At 46.8% G+C, this 16,816-nt stretch overlaps 1 protein-coding gene across 19 annotated transcripts in view; it reads right to left on the reverse strand.

The window, feature by feature from the left end:
* The window catches only part of RBFOX2 (RNA binding fox-1 homolog 2), a 289,113-nt gene extending 272,649 nt beyond the window's left edge, over nucleotides 1-16,464 (reverse strand). For 5 of the 19 annotated variants that reach the window (XM_023257433.2, XM_023257432.2, XM_023257428.2 and 2 more), the window contains exon 1: nucleotides 16,074-16,459. In XM_023257433.2, coding sequence (XP_023113201.1) covers nucleotides 16,074-16,259 — 186 coding nt within the window. In that variant the 5' untranslated portion in view covers nucleotides 16,260-16,459. Of the gene's footprint in view, nucleotides 1-16,073 lie in introns of all 19 variants that reach the window. The other 14 variants (XM_023257429.2, XM_023257427.2, XM_045062308.1 and 11 more) reach the window with 7 other exon arrangements.
* Between the last annotated feature and the right edge of the window lie 352 nt (nucleotides 16,465-16,816).

Consider the following 16,816-nt stretch of genomic DNA (forward strand, 5'->3'; position numbering starts at 1 on the left):
ACCTACCAGGAACCAAACCTCCCTTTCTCCCAATTCCATACCAAACTTGGCTCACTGACCAGCCTCCTGACAGCAATGACATTCAATCAGGATCAACTGGACATTTTGGATATACCTGGTACAGAAGATGTCACACGGAATAAAATCACACTGCAGTTAGATTCTGTGTGCAATGACTCAAGGCAGATCCTGAGTATCATTACTAACTCAATGACAAATGGGGTATCTGACCCAAAAAGGGCCTCTAGGGTGTAAAAAGACAGGATCAGGAGCAGCTGACTGGAGCAGGTGGAGAGCTGAGGAGGCCTACCTTTTACTCAAACATCTTTAAAATGCTATCATCGGCCAGGGACTTGTAGGGTATTCAAGTGAAAGAACACAGATGCAGATCAGGTCTCCGAAAACAAAAACATGAAACGTTAAAAAAAAAAAAAAAGAAAAAAGAGTAGGTCTCTGACCCTGTGATTCCATGAAACAGACTCACATTTTATGAGATCCTGTACTAATCAGAGTCATCCTTACCAGAGACATTTAGGTATAGTTATCTCAGCAGCCCACAAGAGAATAATCCTAACTGCAGAAATCTAACAAAAAATATCTACACACTGCTGATTTCCAAATAGAGGAAAAAAAGCAAAATACATGTAGTATGTACAGATAGTATGCATATTAATATCACCATCTGAGCTTTTTTTTTTTTAGAAGGAGGTAGAGAAAATATTATGTAACTACGATCTCTGGAAGGATATCCAGACAACTAACCATCCTGGTTACCTCCAAGGAGAAAACTAGGAAGTTGGGAGAAGGCAGAGACTTTTTACTCTTTTGCGTATTTTGAACCATTCACCATGTGAATATGTCACATGCTTTAAAAAATCAATGAAAAGCAGGGGGACGGGGGAACCCCATATAAGAAACTCTCAGAGAAAATACCAGAATAGTAAAAAAAAAGACTAAGAAATGAAAGATTCTACTTAGACCTAAAGACAAAAGTTTGAGTTTATTGCTTGTCCTCCCATCTGCTCTCGGAGACTGAAATAACTTGTCCCTGAAAACGAGTACATCACCTCCCTTACTTGATTTAAGCAGGGAGCTGGCCAGATAACTTCTAGATGACTTCAGCTCTCATCATACTACCCACCATTACCAATCCATTGATTTATCTACTGCTGATCTATCGGATCAATAATAAAATTAGAGATGGGAAAACTTTGAGGCAACAAAATAATAATAATAACAATAACAAACTACCATACATACGGCAACGAATAATCTCATTTAACCCCTCCAAATATGAACTACAGGAAAGTGAGATAAACACATAAAGTCTGTAATCCAATGCTTGGCGTATAAAGTACACACTAAATTTTAGCAAAAACTCAACTCAAAACACTGGCTAGATCCAAATTATTGCAGAAAGAAACTGGGGATCGCTGTTGACTTCTACATGAATCAACTGTTAGGTAATGGACAAAAATTTTTTTTTAATGTTTATTTTTGAGAGAGAAAGAACAAGCCAGCAAGCAAGTACATGCGAGGGGGAAGAGGCAGCGAGAGGGGGGCACCGAGGATCTGAAGCCGGCCCTGTGCGGACAGCAGAGAGCCCGTCTCCGGGTCTGAATTCACGAAGCGTGAGATCGCGACCTGAGCGTAAATGACTGCGTCAGCCAGGTGCCCTGACAAAATGTTTTCAATAGTAAATACATGTCACGTGAAGTTCACGTTCGCTATTCACTCCATTCCCTCTCAGTCATACCCTTTGGCCCGAGGGGCATGAGACCCAAAGGAAAAGGCACTGAATAAAGAGCCACAAGATCGGGTAGAAGCACCAGTTTTGTTGCTTCCTAGTCATGAGGCTTAGAGAAGTGTATTTTTACCGTCTGAAAAATAGGAAAAAGAACCACCTATCTTGTGGGGTTGTTGTGGCAATAATTTTGTAGCAACTGGGGCGCCTGGGTGGCGCAGTCGGTTAAGCGTCCGACTTCAGCCAGGTCACGATCTCGCGGTCCGGGAGTTCGAGCCCCGCGTCGGGCTCTGGGCCGATGGCTCAGAACCTGGAGCCTGTTTCCGATTCTGTGTCTCCCTCTCTCTCTGCCCCTCGCCTGTTCATGCTCTGTCTCTCTCTGTCCCAAAAATAAAATAAAAATGTTGAGGAAAAAAAAAATTAAAAAAAAATAATTTTGTAGCAACCAAATTATTACAGAGATTTTTACAAACAAGTCACATAACAGCTGATTTTTTTCAACAAACGTTTACCAGGTTCTTATTATAGTATCTCTCAGACACTTATGTAGAAGCCGAGGATACAAAGATTAAGAGACCTTTAAAGAAGTCAAAAGACAGGGGCACTGGGGTGGGTCAGCTGGTGAAGCATCCAGCTTCGGCTCCGGTCATGGTCTCACGGTCCATGAGTTCGAGCCCCGCACTGTGCTCTCTGCCATCAGCACAGAGCCCGCTTCAGATCCTCTGTCCTCCTCTCACTCTGCCCCACCCCCGCCGGTGTGCATGGTCTCTTTCTCTCTCAAAAACAAACATTTTTTTAAAGATTTTTAAGAAAGTCGAAACACAACTGGGGTACAAGAAAATAGGGCTTGGTAATTATAATAAAAATGGCTATTACATAATGCCTATTATGTGTCAGGCCCTGAACTAAAAAGCATATGATGTACATCACCTCTTTCCATTCTTACACTAATCCTATAGTATATTTCACAAGGGAAGAAAAGGTTAAGTCATTTAGCCAAGATCATACAGCTGTGATATGGAAAAGCTAGGGCTCCAACCCAGCTCTGTCGGTCTGCAAGCCCACTCTACTTTTAATAATCTTGGGAGTGGGAAAAACTTTTCAAAGCATCATTCACACTCACACACACACACACACACACACACACACACACACACACAAAACCCATTCACGAAAACATTAGTAGACCTCGTTTACATTAAACAAACAAAAAATAGGGGTGCCTGGCTAGCTCAATCGGTTAAGCATCCAAATCTTGATTTCGGCTCAGGTCATGATCTTGCAGTTCACGAGATAGAGCCCAGAGCTGGGATGCTCACTCTCCTTCCCTCTCTTCCTCTCCCCGGCTCACATATGCATTCTCTCTTGGTCTCTCTCTCAAAATAATGAAATTGAAAAAAGAAAAAAAAAAATGTAACCTTAGAGCACCTGGCTGGTAGAGCCATACTCAGTTGGCAGAGCATGCAACTCTGGCTCTCGGGGCTGTGAGTTCAAGCCACATGGGGTGTAGAGATTACTTAAAAGTAAAAACATCTTTAAAAAAAATTAACTTCTGATATAGTCATTGAAAACAGTAGCATGGAAAAGCGTGTAGAGTTTGCTAACATCTGGGGGGGGGGGGGAGGAGAGGAATAATGCAAGTGATGAACGTTGGGGATTAGAGGTTTAGTGAAGGGGTACGGAGTACTTGGGGAACCCGGCGGAGAAAGAGACACTTCATTAAGTGCATTTTTATAAATTGAGAGTTACATCTGCTTATGAAATGTAAAATGCAATAGTTCAAATTTTGCTTAACGCTAGTCCAAAGTTACTTGATTTTTCTGTTCTCAGAAGAATGATACCTCTTACCATGTCTCAAAGAGCAATCAATGGAAAACAGCTTGGAATACTCTGAATTAGACAATTTCCTTGCCTAAACAGGATGCTGGACCAGTGAGGTATTTTTTCTTGTATCAGAATTGATACTTTTTTTTTTTTTAAAACAAAGTATGTGTGACAAATTTTGTGGGTTTCTTCAAACTCTGGGATACTGTGAAACCAAACAAGTATTTACTATTTGCCTAAAAGTAACACTGCAAAAAAGAATCCACAGTGAAGCTAAAATCCAATAGGGGTAAATGATCCCCACACAGCCCAAGAAAATCAAATGCAAAGGTTTCCTGAGACGGGCTTGCCAGGATTAAAAAGCAAAGCCTACAGGATAGCACTCAGTCCCAACCACTCCTAGAGAGAGAAACAGAAATGCAAAGTAAGCATAAAGGAAAAGCACACAAGCACACAGATACACGTGTATCTGTTAATCACAGCATTTTTACACAGCTGACAAAAATCACTAATGGTCAGTGAAAAGCACCTTTCTAAAAGATTTCTGTTGTATGTATGCAAAATGCCAAAGTTAACCAATTGATCTACAATACGGTAAAACAGCCAGATCAAAGCCACAATGTTGCAGCAAAAAGATCTATTTGGAATCACAACAAGAGGCGAGAGACCTATAACACCAAGCAGAGGAACAAAAAAAAAAAAAAAAAAAAAAAAAAAAAAGTGTCTATGATGCATAAAAGCAGCAGCAGCTGGGGATGGGGAGGGAAGAGCCAACAGAAATATTACCTTCTAAGCCCCCACATGGAACTTTTAAATATGACCACCTTCACTTTAAAGTCCGAGATGATATCAAAATTAGCCAAATCGGGGACACCTGGGTGGCTCAGTCGGTTAAGCGTCCAACTTTGGTTCAGCTCATGATCTCACCGTTTGTGGGTTCAAGGCCCCCATCATCGTCGTCGGGCTCTGGGCTGACAGCTCAGAGCCTGGAGCCTGCTTCAGATTCTATGTCTCCCTCTCTCTCTCTGCCCCTCCCCCGCCTCTCTCAAAAATAAACATTAAAAAAAATTTTTTTAATACCAAAATTAGTCAAATCAACTTCTTGAAAGTCACAAGTCAGACTATGGCTGCAAGTATGAATACAACATACAAAACATGCAGTAAAATTCGTGTGTCAGTGGAGCAAACACAGACATATATAAAATGGACCACATAAGTGACAGCTACAGAGCCCCGCTCTCCCTTTTTCAAACAAATCTGCCCCTGCCCTTCTCACAGAGACATCCAGCGGGATAGGACCAGACTCCTACTTTCAAAACAAGCACTACCAACTCCCGGTGAGCCCTGCCAAAGCTCCCACTGTGAGAGGCAGCCATTGTGGAGACTTCCTGAAGTTCCAACAAAGTCCTCAAACCCATTGTGCCAGCTATTGACGGTGACAGGTTTGTATGAGGTGCAAACCAATGAGTTACGCTTTGTGGACGCTGGGAGCCACCACAAAACATCTTCCAATTTTGCCAGTTTTTGCTTTGAAATCACACAATCCTACTATCCCATCCCCTGGAAACCAAGAAATAGCAGGTGAAAGCTGTCAAAGCCACATATTCAGAGTGTTAGGGGACAAGACAGTCCGATTAAGGGATAAGCGACCTCATTTGCAGACTCTTTTGCAAAGGATGGGCGGCGGGAGGGGGGGCTAGTAAAGAAACAAAAAGAAGGGAGGAAGCTAAACAATTCTTGCTTTTTACCCAAAATTATTATCCACCCTCCTCAGAATCTCTGCAGAGCACTGAGCTGCAGAAGGGAAGAAAAGGAAAAAGAAAGCTTCAGGCTGTAAATGTGACCGTATAAAAATCCCCAAGAGAGAATGACCTATGAAACTAAGCTCCACACAAGGGCTAACTATGCAGCTGCTTTTCCAGTCGCCTAACGGTCCAAGATAAATAGAGCAGGCTCATGGAAGCCCACCAACTTCCAGGAAAATGGAACCAAAGTCCTCCTGACTCAGGACAAACCACCTACCCCTGAAATAAATCCCTAAATGAAATCTATATAGGTCTGTTTTGGAAATCCTTCTGGCGGACGGCAATTAACGCCCCCTCCTCCAAACAGCTGCCAATGTGCAGAGGAAAAAGCTGCTCAAACTAAAGCAAGTGGAAGAACTTCCCATGAGTCTCTGTTCCAAAAGTGTTCCAAAAGAAGCAGGAGCCACAGCCCATATTCCAGCCCCCACAGTGCCCCCAGACCAGGTCTGCGGTTCCTCTAACTGGACCGGTACCGTGTCTGCCCTGCCCACACAAAGCCCCATCACTGAGAGAGTCCCCCTGCCCATCCTTCATGATAAATCACGCTTTGCTGTGACATTTACAATGATGATCCCACAGGGGCGCCTGGGTGGCTCGGTCACTTGAATGTGTCCGACTCTTGATTTCGGCTCGGGTCATGATCTCACGGCTCAGGAGCTTGAGGCCTGCAACGGGCTCCACACTAGCAATGCAGAGCCTGCTTGGGATTCTGTCTCCTCTCTCTCTCTCTCTCTCTCTCTTTCTCTCTCTCTCTCTCTCTGCCCTTCCCACGCATGCATTCTCTCTCAAAAATAAATACATAAACTTATCTGGGGCGCCTGGGTGGCTCAGTTGGATAAGTGTCCGACTACAGTTCCAGTCATGATCTCACGGTTCGTGGGTTCGAGCCCCGCATCCGGCTCTGTGCTGACAGCTCAGAGCCTAGAGCCTGCTTCAGACTCTGTGTCTCCTTCTCTCTCTGCCCCTCCTCCACTCACGCTCTGTCTCTCTCTGTCTCTCAAGAATAAATGTTAAAAAGAATTTTTTTAAATAAAAAAAAATTAAGATTCAACAAAATTGATTCAGCCAAAAAAGAAAAATAAACAGTATGCCTCCTCAGAAACCACATGCCTGGAATAAAACATCCAATACTCAGTGCAAAATCTCTTTTCCTCACCAAAGGAGAAACCAAGGAGCCAGCCTTCACATGGGAAAAATCCCACATACCAAGGTATTATCTGAGGACTCAGGTCCCAAAAAAACCCCCAAGTATTATGGTTGAACGAACACACCCTTGTGGAAACCTAAACTTCAAAGGCCGTTTCCACCCTTGGGAAAATAGGTTTTTAAGCAGTTACTCAACCATTATCATTTGGCAACTCAAAATTGTCATCTGCTTCAGAAGTGGTATTTACCATGTGTCCTGTGCCTTGAATCCTCAGCTGAAAATTTCTAGATGCCACGTATGTACAGGACACGTCAGAAGCAAGTGATATTACTGGCTGCTCTCTCTCTCTCATTCCCTTCTTAGAACCTGCTTTATTGAAGCAGAATCCAGAAGCCAGAGGCACTACAAAGTATATATACCCAATCGCCTTTAAAGGGGCCCCAACTAAACTAGTAAGGGAAGTCTCGAGGCTGGAAAACAGACGAGGATTATATAGGAGCACAAATCATTAGCCGAGAGGCAAGGAGGCGGGGAGAACAAGGGCCAAGGAGAGAGGATTCCTGTAAAATACATCTATGAATCTATTTCCAAGGCTGCGGTTGAAAAGAACTGTATCAAGCTTCCTCATTTGCAAGCATATCCAGTGCGTGATCTGAAAAAACAGCATGTATTCTGTGAGGTGTCTCAGCTTGGTATTTTTCCCGTATCCAAAAAGAAGCTGTAACAGCTCATGAAATTCATTGGTTGAGAAGGGAAAGTTGATCAAATGGGCTTAGTCCCAAATGGTGGTAATATCCGCGAACTGCAACACTCCAGAATCTCTCGGCAGCACTGTAAGAGGCAGATCAACAGACTGCTCCAATGAACTGGAACAGGTTAGCTCTAATTGCCCCTTGCTTGTGCGGTTCCTCTCTTTTCGTTCACCACACCATCACAAAGGCGCTTTTTACACATACACACGTGCACTCAATTAATATCTGAGCACAGGAAACTAAACATTTGGTTGCCATGCCCACCCAACACATTCAACAGTTAAATTCCACCCCAGCTTCTGTTTTCAAAGACCCCTTTCTCACCTTTAACCCCGATATCAATGGAAAGATCAGGTACCATTCACAAATCCCACAACACCCAGTCTTCACAGATCAGGAAAGCAGACCGAGGGCCAGGCCCCCCAGGGAAAATCTGGAGAAACAATTAAAGCCATCTGCAGGCCCCACTGAGGAGCAGAGAGACAAGGTTCAATTCACCAAGAACCACAGTTTCTTGACTACTGGGGCCCAGGCCCAGTGCTAAATCCTAGGGATCCCAAAGGATCCCCTGGTCTCACAGTCTGGGAAGGGGTGCAGGAGCAGACATTTAAACAAATGGTAAAGCAAAAAAACCCTAACACACAGCTATGGACACAGCGTTTTAGAAACCAGCAGGAATGTGGGAGGGATGGGAGCAGAGACAAAAAGCATCCAGGGGAGTCCACAGCCCAGCTGATTCTTGAAGACTGAGCCTTACAGATGAGAGAGAGATGTCGAGGCAGGAATTTCAGCCGGGAAAACCGGAAACAAAAGAACAGAAGAACGAATGAGCCCGCATGGCGCTCAGGAAACTATAAGCCCCCTAACAGGACTCAAGAGGTAGACTGTAAAAATGAGATGAGTTTACAAAGATCAGCACAAGTCAGGCCAGGAGGAGGCCAAATGAGAGACCGGACTCTATCCGGAAGACAAAGACAAACCATCAAGTGTTGTTAAGCTCTTTTAGGTGGATGACTCTCCATGGTCTGCAGGGCAGGCTTGAAGAGACCAGAGAGAGACCACAAGAGACAAAGGCTTTCCATCTCAATTTCCACAAACCAGAATAAGAACAAAAAGCACCATCCCTTTGAGGTCATCTATCTGACCAGCAAACCTTACAACACTGGAAACACAAACGATATTTTCACCACCCAAACGGCCAGCATATCTGTCACGCACATTCCCAGTCGGGACCTCACAGGTTCCATGAAACGTCCACTGCTCAATGCGGGCAGTGTGATACCTCAGTAGCCCTGTTAGTGCTTAGCAAAGAAGCAAATGTCTCCTTCTCCTCTGACCAGAGAGCCCGTGATAACCAACCAGGCCCATTCACGTCCTCCACCCACATGACAAGCAATTCAGTTTAACACACTGCTCATCTCTAGCAGTCCCCAACTCTGACACTTAATCAATCGGAAACGCATTAACCACTCCATGCTGATCAAGCACTATGCAGGAACTCAAGGAGTGTCGTGCAGCAGGCTATGAGGGAGGCAGGGAATAAACGGTTACTGCTGGGCTCCATGATAGACACTCTAAATCATCTCAGTTACTCATTACTGCCGCTCATTAGAGTATGTATTAATTTTCCCAGGTCACAGATGTGTAATCAGGAGCTCAGACACTAAACATCTTGCCAAAGGTCATTCATCTGCTAAGTGGAAAAGCCAGGAGTCAAACCCAAAATGAGAAATTCTAAATCGTTTCTTTCACTACCCCCTACTTCAAGTATACGTGGATAACAAACGTAATTATAGACGTTAAGGTTGGTCATCACAATAGTGATAGCCACGGTATCTCCCCTTTTAAACAGAGAGAGGACCCATATCGTACAGTCTCGGATTAAGGGTTCACTCAGAGTAGTCATAATTAAGTGATCGCAACTGGAATCTCCAAATGCTGCTATAAAAGATTACTACTGAGCATTAGTGACCCAAAAATGTTCAGACTCAAAAAATCAAAGCCACCTGCCTACACTCCAGAGAAATAGATATCGTCCGTACACTTGCCCCTCAGAGTCCCTACAATATCTGAAAAAAAACTCGAGGCTGATTGCTCACTCGTGCGCACGCGCTCGCTCTCTCTCTCTCTCTCTCTCGCTCTCTCAAGTATTTCCCAAACTACTTTACCCACCCAAATTAAAGAAATATGTCCAAGATTCACATGGCTGTTCTGATCCGATTTGCCCCAATCCTGGCTCAAGCAGCTTTGCACTGCCCTCCTAACTAGATCAGCACCAGCCAATGGGTTTATTCAAGCTGATCTGTGATGGATTAGATAATGAAACCTTAGCCATGTAAGCTGCCTGCTTGTATTGGGGCTGTAGGGGAGAAGAATAAGAAATTCAATACTCCTCGGGGCCACCTAAAACACCAAACGCACTCGCCGTCCCTCCTCCATCTGTTTGTTCATCCAATTACTGCCATTTCCTTCCCATCATCCCCGATGCTCTTCCCTCCGGTCTTTGAGGGAAGTGCACATAGGCACCAGAATAAAGGCGTTTACTATGCTCTACAAATGCATATATCAACAAAAATTCAAGCAAAGCCATCCACTAAAATGACTGCGTTTACTGTTTCTACAAATTATGAAAGCCTGGCATCAAACTGACGGCCTGAGAGGTGTCAAATTGGAGCCGCACTGGCAACATTCTTGTTTACACGAAGGAGTGTAGTGTCTTTCTCCCCAATCCTGTTATCTTGAGGCCTGTCTGCACCAGTCTGTTTTATACCAAAATGAAAGTTAAATCTCTAGTTAGCTTCTGTTGTGTTCACATGTCAGTGTGCGAGAGAAAAAAATGACAAGGTGGCTAGAAGACTGGAGGGAGGTGGGACACAATTCAACTCAGGCTACTCCTGTGAGTCACCCTAAAGAACAGTCCTACTTTGAATTCAGATCTTTCTCCTTCTCAAAGACCTTTCGAGTTTTACATTCACAGGCTTCCTTGTGAGGCTTGAAAAAAATTACTTTTATTTTTTTTTTAATTTTTTTATTAATGTTTGTTTATTTTTGAGAGACAGAGTGTGAGCGGGGAAGGGGCAGAGAGAGAGAGAAAGACAGAATCCGAAGAGGCTCCAGGCTCCGAGCTGTCGGCACACAGCCTGACGCGGGGCTTGATCTCATGAACTGCGAGATCATGACCCGAGCCGAAGTGGGATGCTCAACCGACTGAGCCACCCAGGCGCCCCAAAAATCACTAATTTTTAAAGTGACTGTGCCTCGGTTTCTCCATCAATACTCGCAGCTCTGGTAGTATTATGGGCTGATTGTCTGTGTTCCCCACCCCCAAAATTAGTATGTTAAAGCCCTAGCCTACACAGTTGTGGTGGTATTTGGAGGTGGGGCCTTTGGGAAGTGATTAGGTTTAGTTTAGGTCATAAGGGCAGGACTCGAATGATGGGATTAGTACCCTGGTAAGAAGACAGAGATACGTGTCTCTCTCTCTCTCTCTCTCTCTCTCTCTCTCTCTCTCTCTCTCTCTCTCTCCAGGAGCATACACCCAGAAAAGGCCATGTGAGCACAGCAAGAAGCCAGGAAGAGAGCCCCTCAGCAGACACCAAAAAGGTGCCAGCACCTTGATCTTGGACTTCTAGCCTCCAGAACTGTGAGAAATAAACTTCTGTTCAAGCCATCCAGCCTCTGGTATTTTGTTACAGTGCTCGAGGAAACTAAGACAAATAGATACGAAAAATTCGGTAATTTTTGTGAGACATCATTCGTGAAATTACTTGGAAAGAAAGCACATTATTTTTATAGCTCTACTCCAATGGTAGCACCGTGGTCAGCATCAGCACCAAATAGCCAAACAAGAGTCCAAAGAGACACCCACCTAGGAGGAAAGAAACCCAGGAACAAGAAAACGGGAAGATCAACTCTTACAAGAAATACAGCATACACGTAGCGATCACAGGCTGGCTGGAACCCTGGCCCTAAGTCCAGGAAGAAAGTTTTCCTACTTCCAGAATCAACCACTAACGTGAACAACTGCTGAACCCACTTAACTAACCCGGATTTATGACTTGATGGTCAGAAGCAGTTAGCTGGCCGTATAATAATCACATACCAACATTTCACTGCTATAAAGAATTTTGCTAAAAGTTGTAAGTAATAATTAGGGTGTACCTTGCCTTTTTTATACAGCAGCTAAGTTCCTATAAAGTTGCACAAAAACTGAATCTTTGTTCATCAAGTCATTTATATTCACCACAAGAGCTGACGGAAAGAATTCTTTCCCTAGCATGTTTCATAAAGCCCAAGTTTCACACATAGCAGACTTGGCTTACAGTGAAATGAACCTCCCATACCTATACATGTAACGCATTTTAACTTTCCACCAGGCGAAGGTACGGTATTTCCATCACCCTCTGTAACAACCGACTACATTTCTCAAACCATATTTCAATTTTCAGGTTGAAATTTTCTCTTCCCTCCTCACCCGCCCAAGCTTCTCTACTTCTGTACTGTTTCCAGAGCTGTGCTCACTCCTCTTCGGTCCACATTAAGCTTCTGGAAACCGACCTTGAAAAGGACCATCCTTCCTCTCCCCGCCATGGTTCCTTCTTAGCCTAAGGATTATAACATAAGCACCACAGACTCTCTCATGTCCTCTATGCTCCACTTTGGGAAGGAAATGATTTACTCCAAAAGCTTACTGGCAGTAACTCAACAGGGTTCAGCTTCGGAATCTACAGCTCTGAGTTGTAGTTCCTCTCAGTAAAGCAGTCTTGGGACATTAACCCCAATAAACGATTTCTTTCTGTAAAAAAAAAAAAAGGTTAATTCTTGGACCCTCAGAAGATTGAGGAATTTCATAAAAGAACTCTCAACTTCATGATCTTTTCCATCCCTTAATCATCTATAAAAAGTAAACTTCAACTTCACAGGCATTAAGCACTTACGATGTACCCAAAACTGTTACATATTATAAAGGGTAGAACAAAAAAATATAGTTCCTGTCTTCTGGAAGCTCAGTCTCACTAGGAGAACAAGAATAAGACAAGGAACAACATAAGGTGATGCAAAATTAAGCACCAAAATAACAGAAGGCAAGACGAGAGTCTGCTGTGACCTCGGTTGTCAGGGAAGGCTTCCTAGAAGGACCTATGACCTCAAGAAAACTCCACTTGTTAAGATTTAAGAAAAAAAGGGGCGCCTGGGTGGCTCAGTGGGTTAAGCGGCCGACTTCAGCTCAGGTCATGATCTCGCAGTTCGTGATTTCAAGCCCCGCGTCAGGCTCTGTGCTGCCAGCTCGGAGCCTGGAGCCTGCTTCGGATTCTGTGTCTCCCTCTCTCTCTGCTCCTCCCCTGCTCACACTGCCTCTCTCTCAAAAATAAGTAAAGATTAAAAAAAAAAAAAAAAAAAAAATGTGGGGCACCTGGATGGCTCAGTCGGTTGAGCATCTGACTTCAGCTCAGGTCATGACTGCACGGTTTGTGAGTTCAAGCCCTACGTGGGGGCTCTCTGCTGTCAGTGTGGAGCCTGCTCTGGATCCTGTCCCCACCTCTCTCTCTCTCTCTCTCTGCCCTTGCCTCTCTCTCTCCCTCTCTCTCAAAAATAAATAAATACTAAAAGTAAATAAATTTCAAAAAAAAAAAAAAGTGCTTTAACCCATATACTAGTATACTAAAAAGACTGGCTACTCTAGATTTTTTTAAGCGCATATTACATAGGGCCTACAAGGCATTTCTACACAGCCGCGATCATCTCCTAAGGCTGTCTCCCCCTGCTCCTTTTGCTCCAGCTACACTGGCCTCCTGTTCTCACACACGTCAAGTGCACTTCTTCCTCAATGCCTCTGCACCCCCGGTTCCTCTACCTGAACCCCTTTCCCTCAAATACCTGAAGGGTCCATTCCTCTCACTTCACTTCACCCTAGGATCGCCTATCAGACGCCTTCCCTGACCATCTTCTTCACTCTCTAGCCCTCTCCTTGCTTTAAGTTTCTTCCTGGCACTTACCACCCCCTAATAACAGTTGCTGATGTCTTTACTGTCTCTTTCCATCAGATTATTAGTTTCATGAGAGCGGAGTCTGTTTTCTTTACTGCCATGTCTCCTAGGCTCTAAAACAGAGGCTGGCACATAGCAGCTGCTCAATAAACATTAGTTAAATGAATGTTAAATACCCCACCATTATTATCAGAATGATATAGGAAAGTACTAGAGCTGTAGGTCACCGAGGGTTAAATTTTATCTTTTCACGAACATTTTTTTCTCCTTTACTCAGATGATGCCTCAAATTTCAACCTTCCCATAAAGCCCTCCTTGACCATTTCAGCAGGAATGACCATCTCCTTCTTCTGGACCCAGTGGCACAAATCCTCTGCGTATCGTGGCTCTAAATTATGCAATGACTTGTGACATCATACATCATGCATCCACCCTGTGGTATCTCTGCTCCTGTTCCTCTGGGACTTACACACACACACAACCACACACACACACACACACACACACACACACACACACACACATTTTCTCTCTCTCTCTCTGTCTTAATTTTTCACCTATTTTGTCTCTCCACCCACATGGAAGCACCAAGTACCTTAAGGTCAGGGAACCTGATGTGTTTCTTAGAAGATAATTTAGAAATCATCCTGTACAGACCCTAAATTTTACAACTAAGGAAACAGGTCCCCAAAGAAGGGCTTTTCCCAGAAGCATACAGCTCGTTGAAGGCAGGGGACTAAATCAATGAAGATGTGACTACCTGCGTGACCCGGTGTGTCAGAACTACAGCAACGAGAATGCACGATGTGAAAAATAAAGATCCACAAACACGCAGAGTGAAAAAAAGATTCTCTGTGGGATGGTTCTAAGTTGCCCATTTTGCACCCAAAGGGCCTAATCCCCTCCTTCCTCTGCACACTCCAAAGTCCCTGCACACTGCTCCATTTCCAAATACTACTATCCTTAGCCAATTTGAAGGCAACCAGCAAATAATTAGCCCCAGGAGGAGAGGAGAGGAGAGGGAGGGGAGGGAGTCTCACTGCTGACGGCGACTGACAGAAGCAATGAATGAACACAGACACACACAGATACATGCACCCACCAAGCCGACCCTGCTCACCAGCACCCACATCCAGTCATCTCTCTCGGGTCAGCCAACGCCAACCCACCTCAGCTGAAGTCTCTTCCTAGTCCTCGCTACTTTTTCCAAGGCCCTGAGCTTTTACTTCTCCCAATTCCTCTGCCTGACAAGAGTTCTGATGGAGCACAAAAGCAGGCAAACAAAAGAATTCACAAATAAACACCAAGAGGGTGCCTTTAGCCAAATCAACACAAGTTAACAGAGTGGCTTCTGCAAAGGAGACCAAGAAGCACAAGGCAGCCACGCCAGGCTTAAATACAGCTCGGTCTCTAACACAGGAAGTCAGGCAGAGCCTTGAAAAGCGGGGAGCAGAGCACAGGAAGTCTTTTAGCACTGCAGGGATTTCCAAGAGTGGTGTAATGGAGAGAGCACAGGAATAGGAATTAGAAGACTGGGCTTCGAGCTCTAGTTTTGCTACCCAGCTAACTGGGTGGCCTTAGCCAAGTCACTAGTCTTCTCTGGACTTTTGACTCCTCATCCACAAAATGAGGTGGTCAAAGCATTTTGAGACTTGAATCCCCGGGGGGGGGGGGGGGGGGGGGGGGGCAGAAAAACAAAGACGAAAAGTAGTGGCCTCCCCTCCTACCAAAAAAGTGCAAGTAAACTGTTGTGCGTAAGAGTCTTCCAAGTCTATCCAGACCAAGAACCCCGGGGGGGAAAAAATGATGTCTCTGGTCCCGTCTATCTGTAACATTCTATGATTCTAAGAGAATTAGGCAGATCTCTAAACAACGGCTGGTAGGTGAGCTCCACCATTTCACGGCAAGTATTTTCGGAACAGAGACCAAATCCTGAAAGGTACGAAGGTTTCAGCTCTTCTTCAAACTACAAAGTCAACTGACTGTTATCACTGCCTTTCCGTTCTCTACCCAAATCAACCGGCTTAGCTTGGAGTCCACAACACAGAATCCAGTCTTCCAAAAGCCCTATACCCCAGGACACTTATACCCCAGGACCATTAAGAGCTGGTCGGTACCCTTGCCACGTAAAGAGGGGGTACGTGCTGTGTCTCTCTCCAGACTCCTCAGCGTGCTCCACAAAGTTAATGAGACCGAGCGCCACGGGGTCCCCACACCATCACCAAAACTCCTCGTACTAACTCCTTGTGTAACTAACTGATTGAACCCACAAGCTAAGCCACATCCCCTTTGGGCTCTCGAGGACTTTTCTCCCTTTTCACTCTTCTTTATATGCCGCTCCCCGTCCCCATCCCCGTGTGGGTCGAGGGAGGCCAAAAAGGTACTCCTTCTTGGGAGGTTTCCCACCGTCGCCCCCCCCCCACCCCCACTCAGTGCAGCGGCTCTCTGGGCAACAGACCCAGGATCTCCCGGCTTCCACTCCACCCCCGGGAACTAAGGAAGGGTCTGAAGAAATGGAATCCGTCTCAACCATGTTCGATTTCCCCCCAAAACCTATTCACGCGTCGGGCCCCCCCCCCCCGCCACCCCCCCCTAGGAATCAAGACCCTCTGGGACACACCAGGCTCCTCCTGCACCCTTCGCCTCCCAGCCCGTGGAGCCCGCCCCGCCTCCCAAACAGGCCCCGACCGGCCCCCTCCCACCTCCAAGCCAAGACCCCGGAGGCCCACCCCCTGCCCACCCCGGCGCCCCCGCCGCCCTCGCGGCCCCCGCGCCGCACCCCCGCCGTAACGGGGTGCCGTCCCGCGCAGTCACCTGCATCCCGCCGCCGCCGTCGGCCGCCGCCTCCTCGGTGCGCGGCCGCTTGCTCAGGCCGGGCTCGGCTCCGTCTCCTCCCCCTCCGGGCACCGGCAGCTCCAGCTCCGACTCCCGCTTCATCCCCCGGGCAGCGGCGCCGGGCCCGAGCTGAGGCGGCTGCTGCGGCTGGGCGCCTTCCGCCATCCGCCCGCGCCCCCCTCGCCTCCGGGAGCCGGGCGACCCGCGACAGGCCACCTCCCCCTGGGCCTCGGCCCCGACTGTCGCGACAGGCGGGCGCGCGCCTGCCCCCGCCCCCGCGTGCGTGCGTGCGTGCGCGCGCGCGGGCCCGGCGCCCCTCGGCGGCTGGCGGTGGCCGCTCGTCGCTCGCCGGCGGCTCGCTCACTCGCTCGCTCGCTCGCGGCGGCCGGCGGGTCGCGACGGGCACTCGCTCGCGCCCCCACGCGCACACGCGACCCCGGCCCGGCCCGCCGCGCGCCCCGCCTCTCGCACTCACGGAGCTCGCCCGCCGGCCCGCGCTCGCTCCTTCACACTGCCCCTCGCCACACGCCGGGCCGAGGGAGGAAGGGGGCGGTCCGGGCTCCCGAGGCGTGGGGAGGGCTGTTTGTTTGGGGGAGAGGAGGGGCTCGGGACCGGAACGAGCTGACTGGCCGGGAGCCTCCGACCCGCCACTGTGGCAGCCCCGGGAAGGCGGGCGGAGAGAAAGGAGGAGGGAGGGACCGGGATCTGGGACTCCAGCCCGC

The sequence above is a fragment of the Felis catus genome, chromosome B4 (assembly GCF_018350175.1).
Source record: "Felis catus isolate Fca126 chromosome B4, F.catus_Fca126_mat1.0, whole genome shotgun sequence".
Taxonomy (NCBI): domain Eukaryota; kingdom Metazoa; phylum Chordata; class Mammalia; order Carnivora; family Felidae; genus Felis; species Felis catus.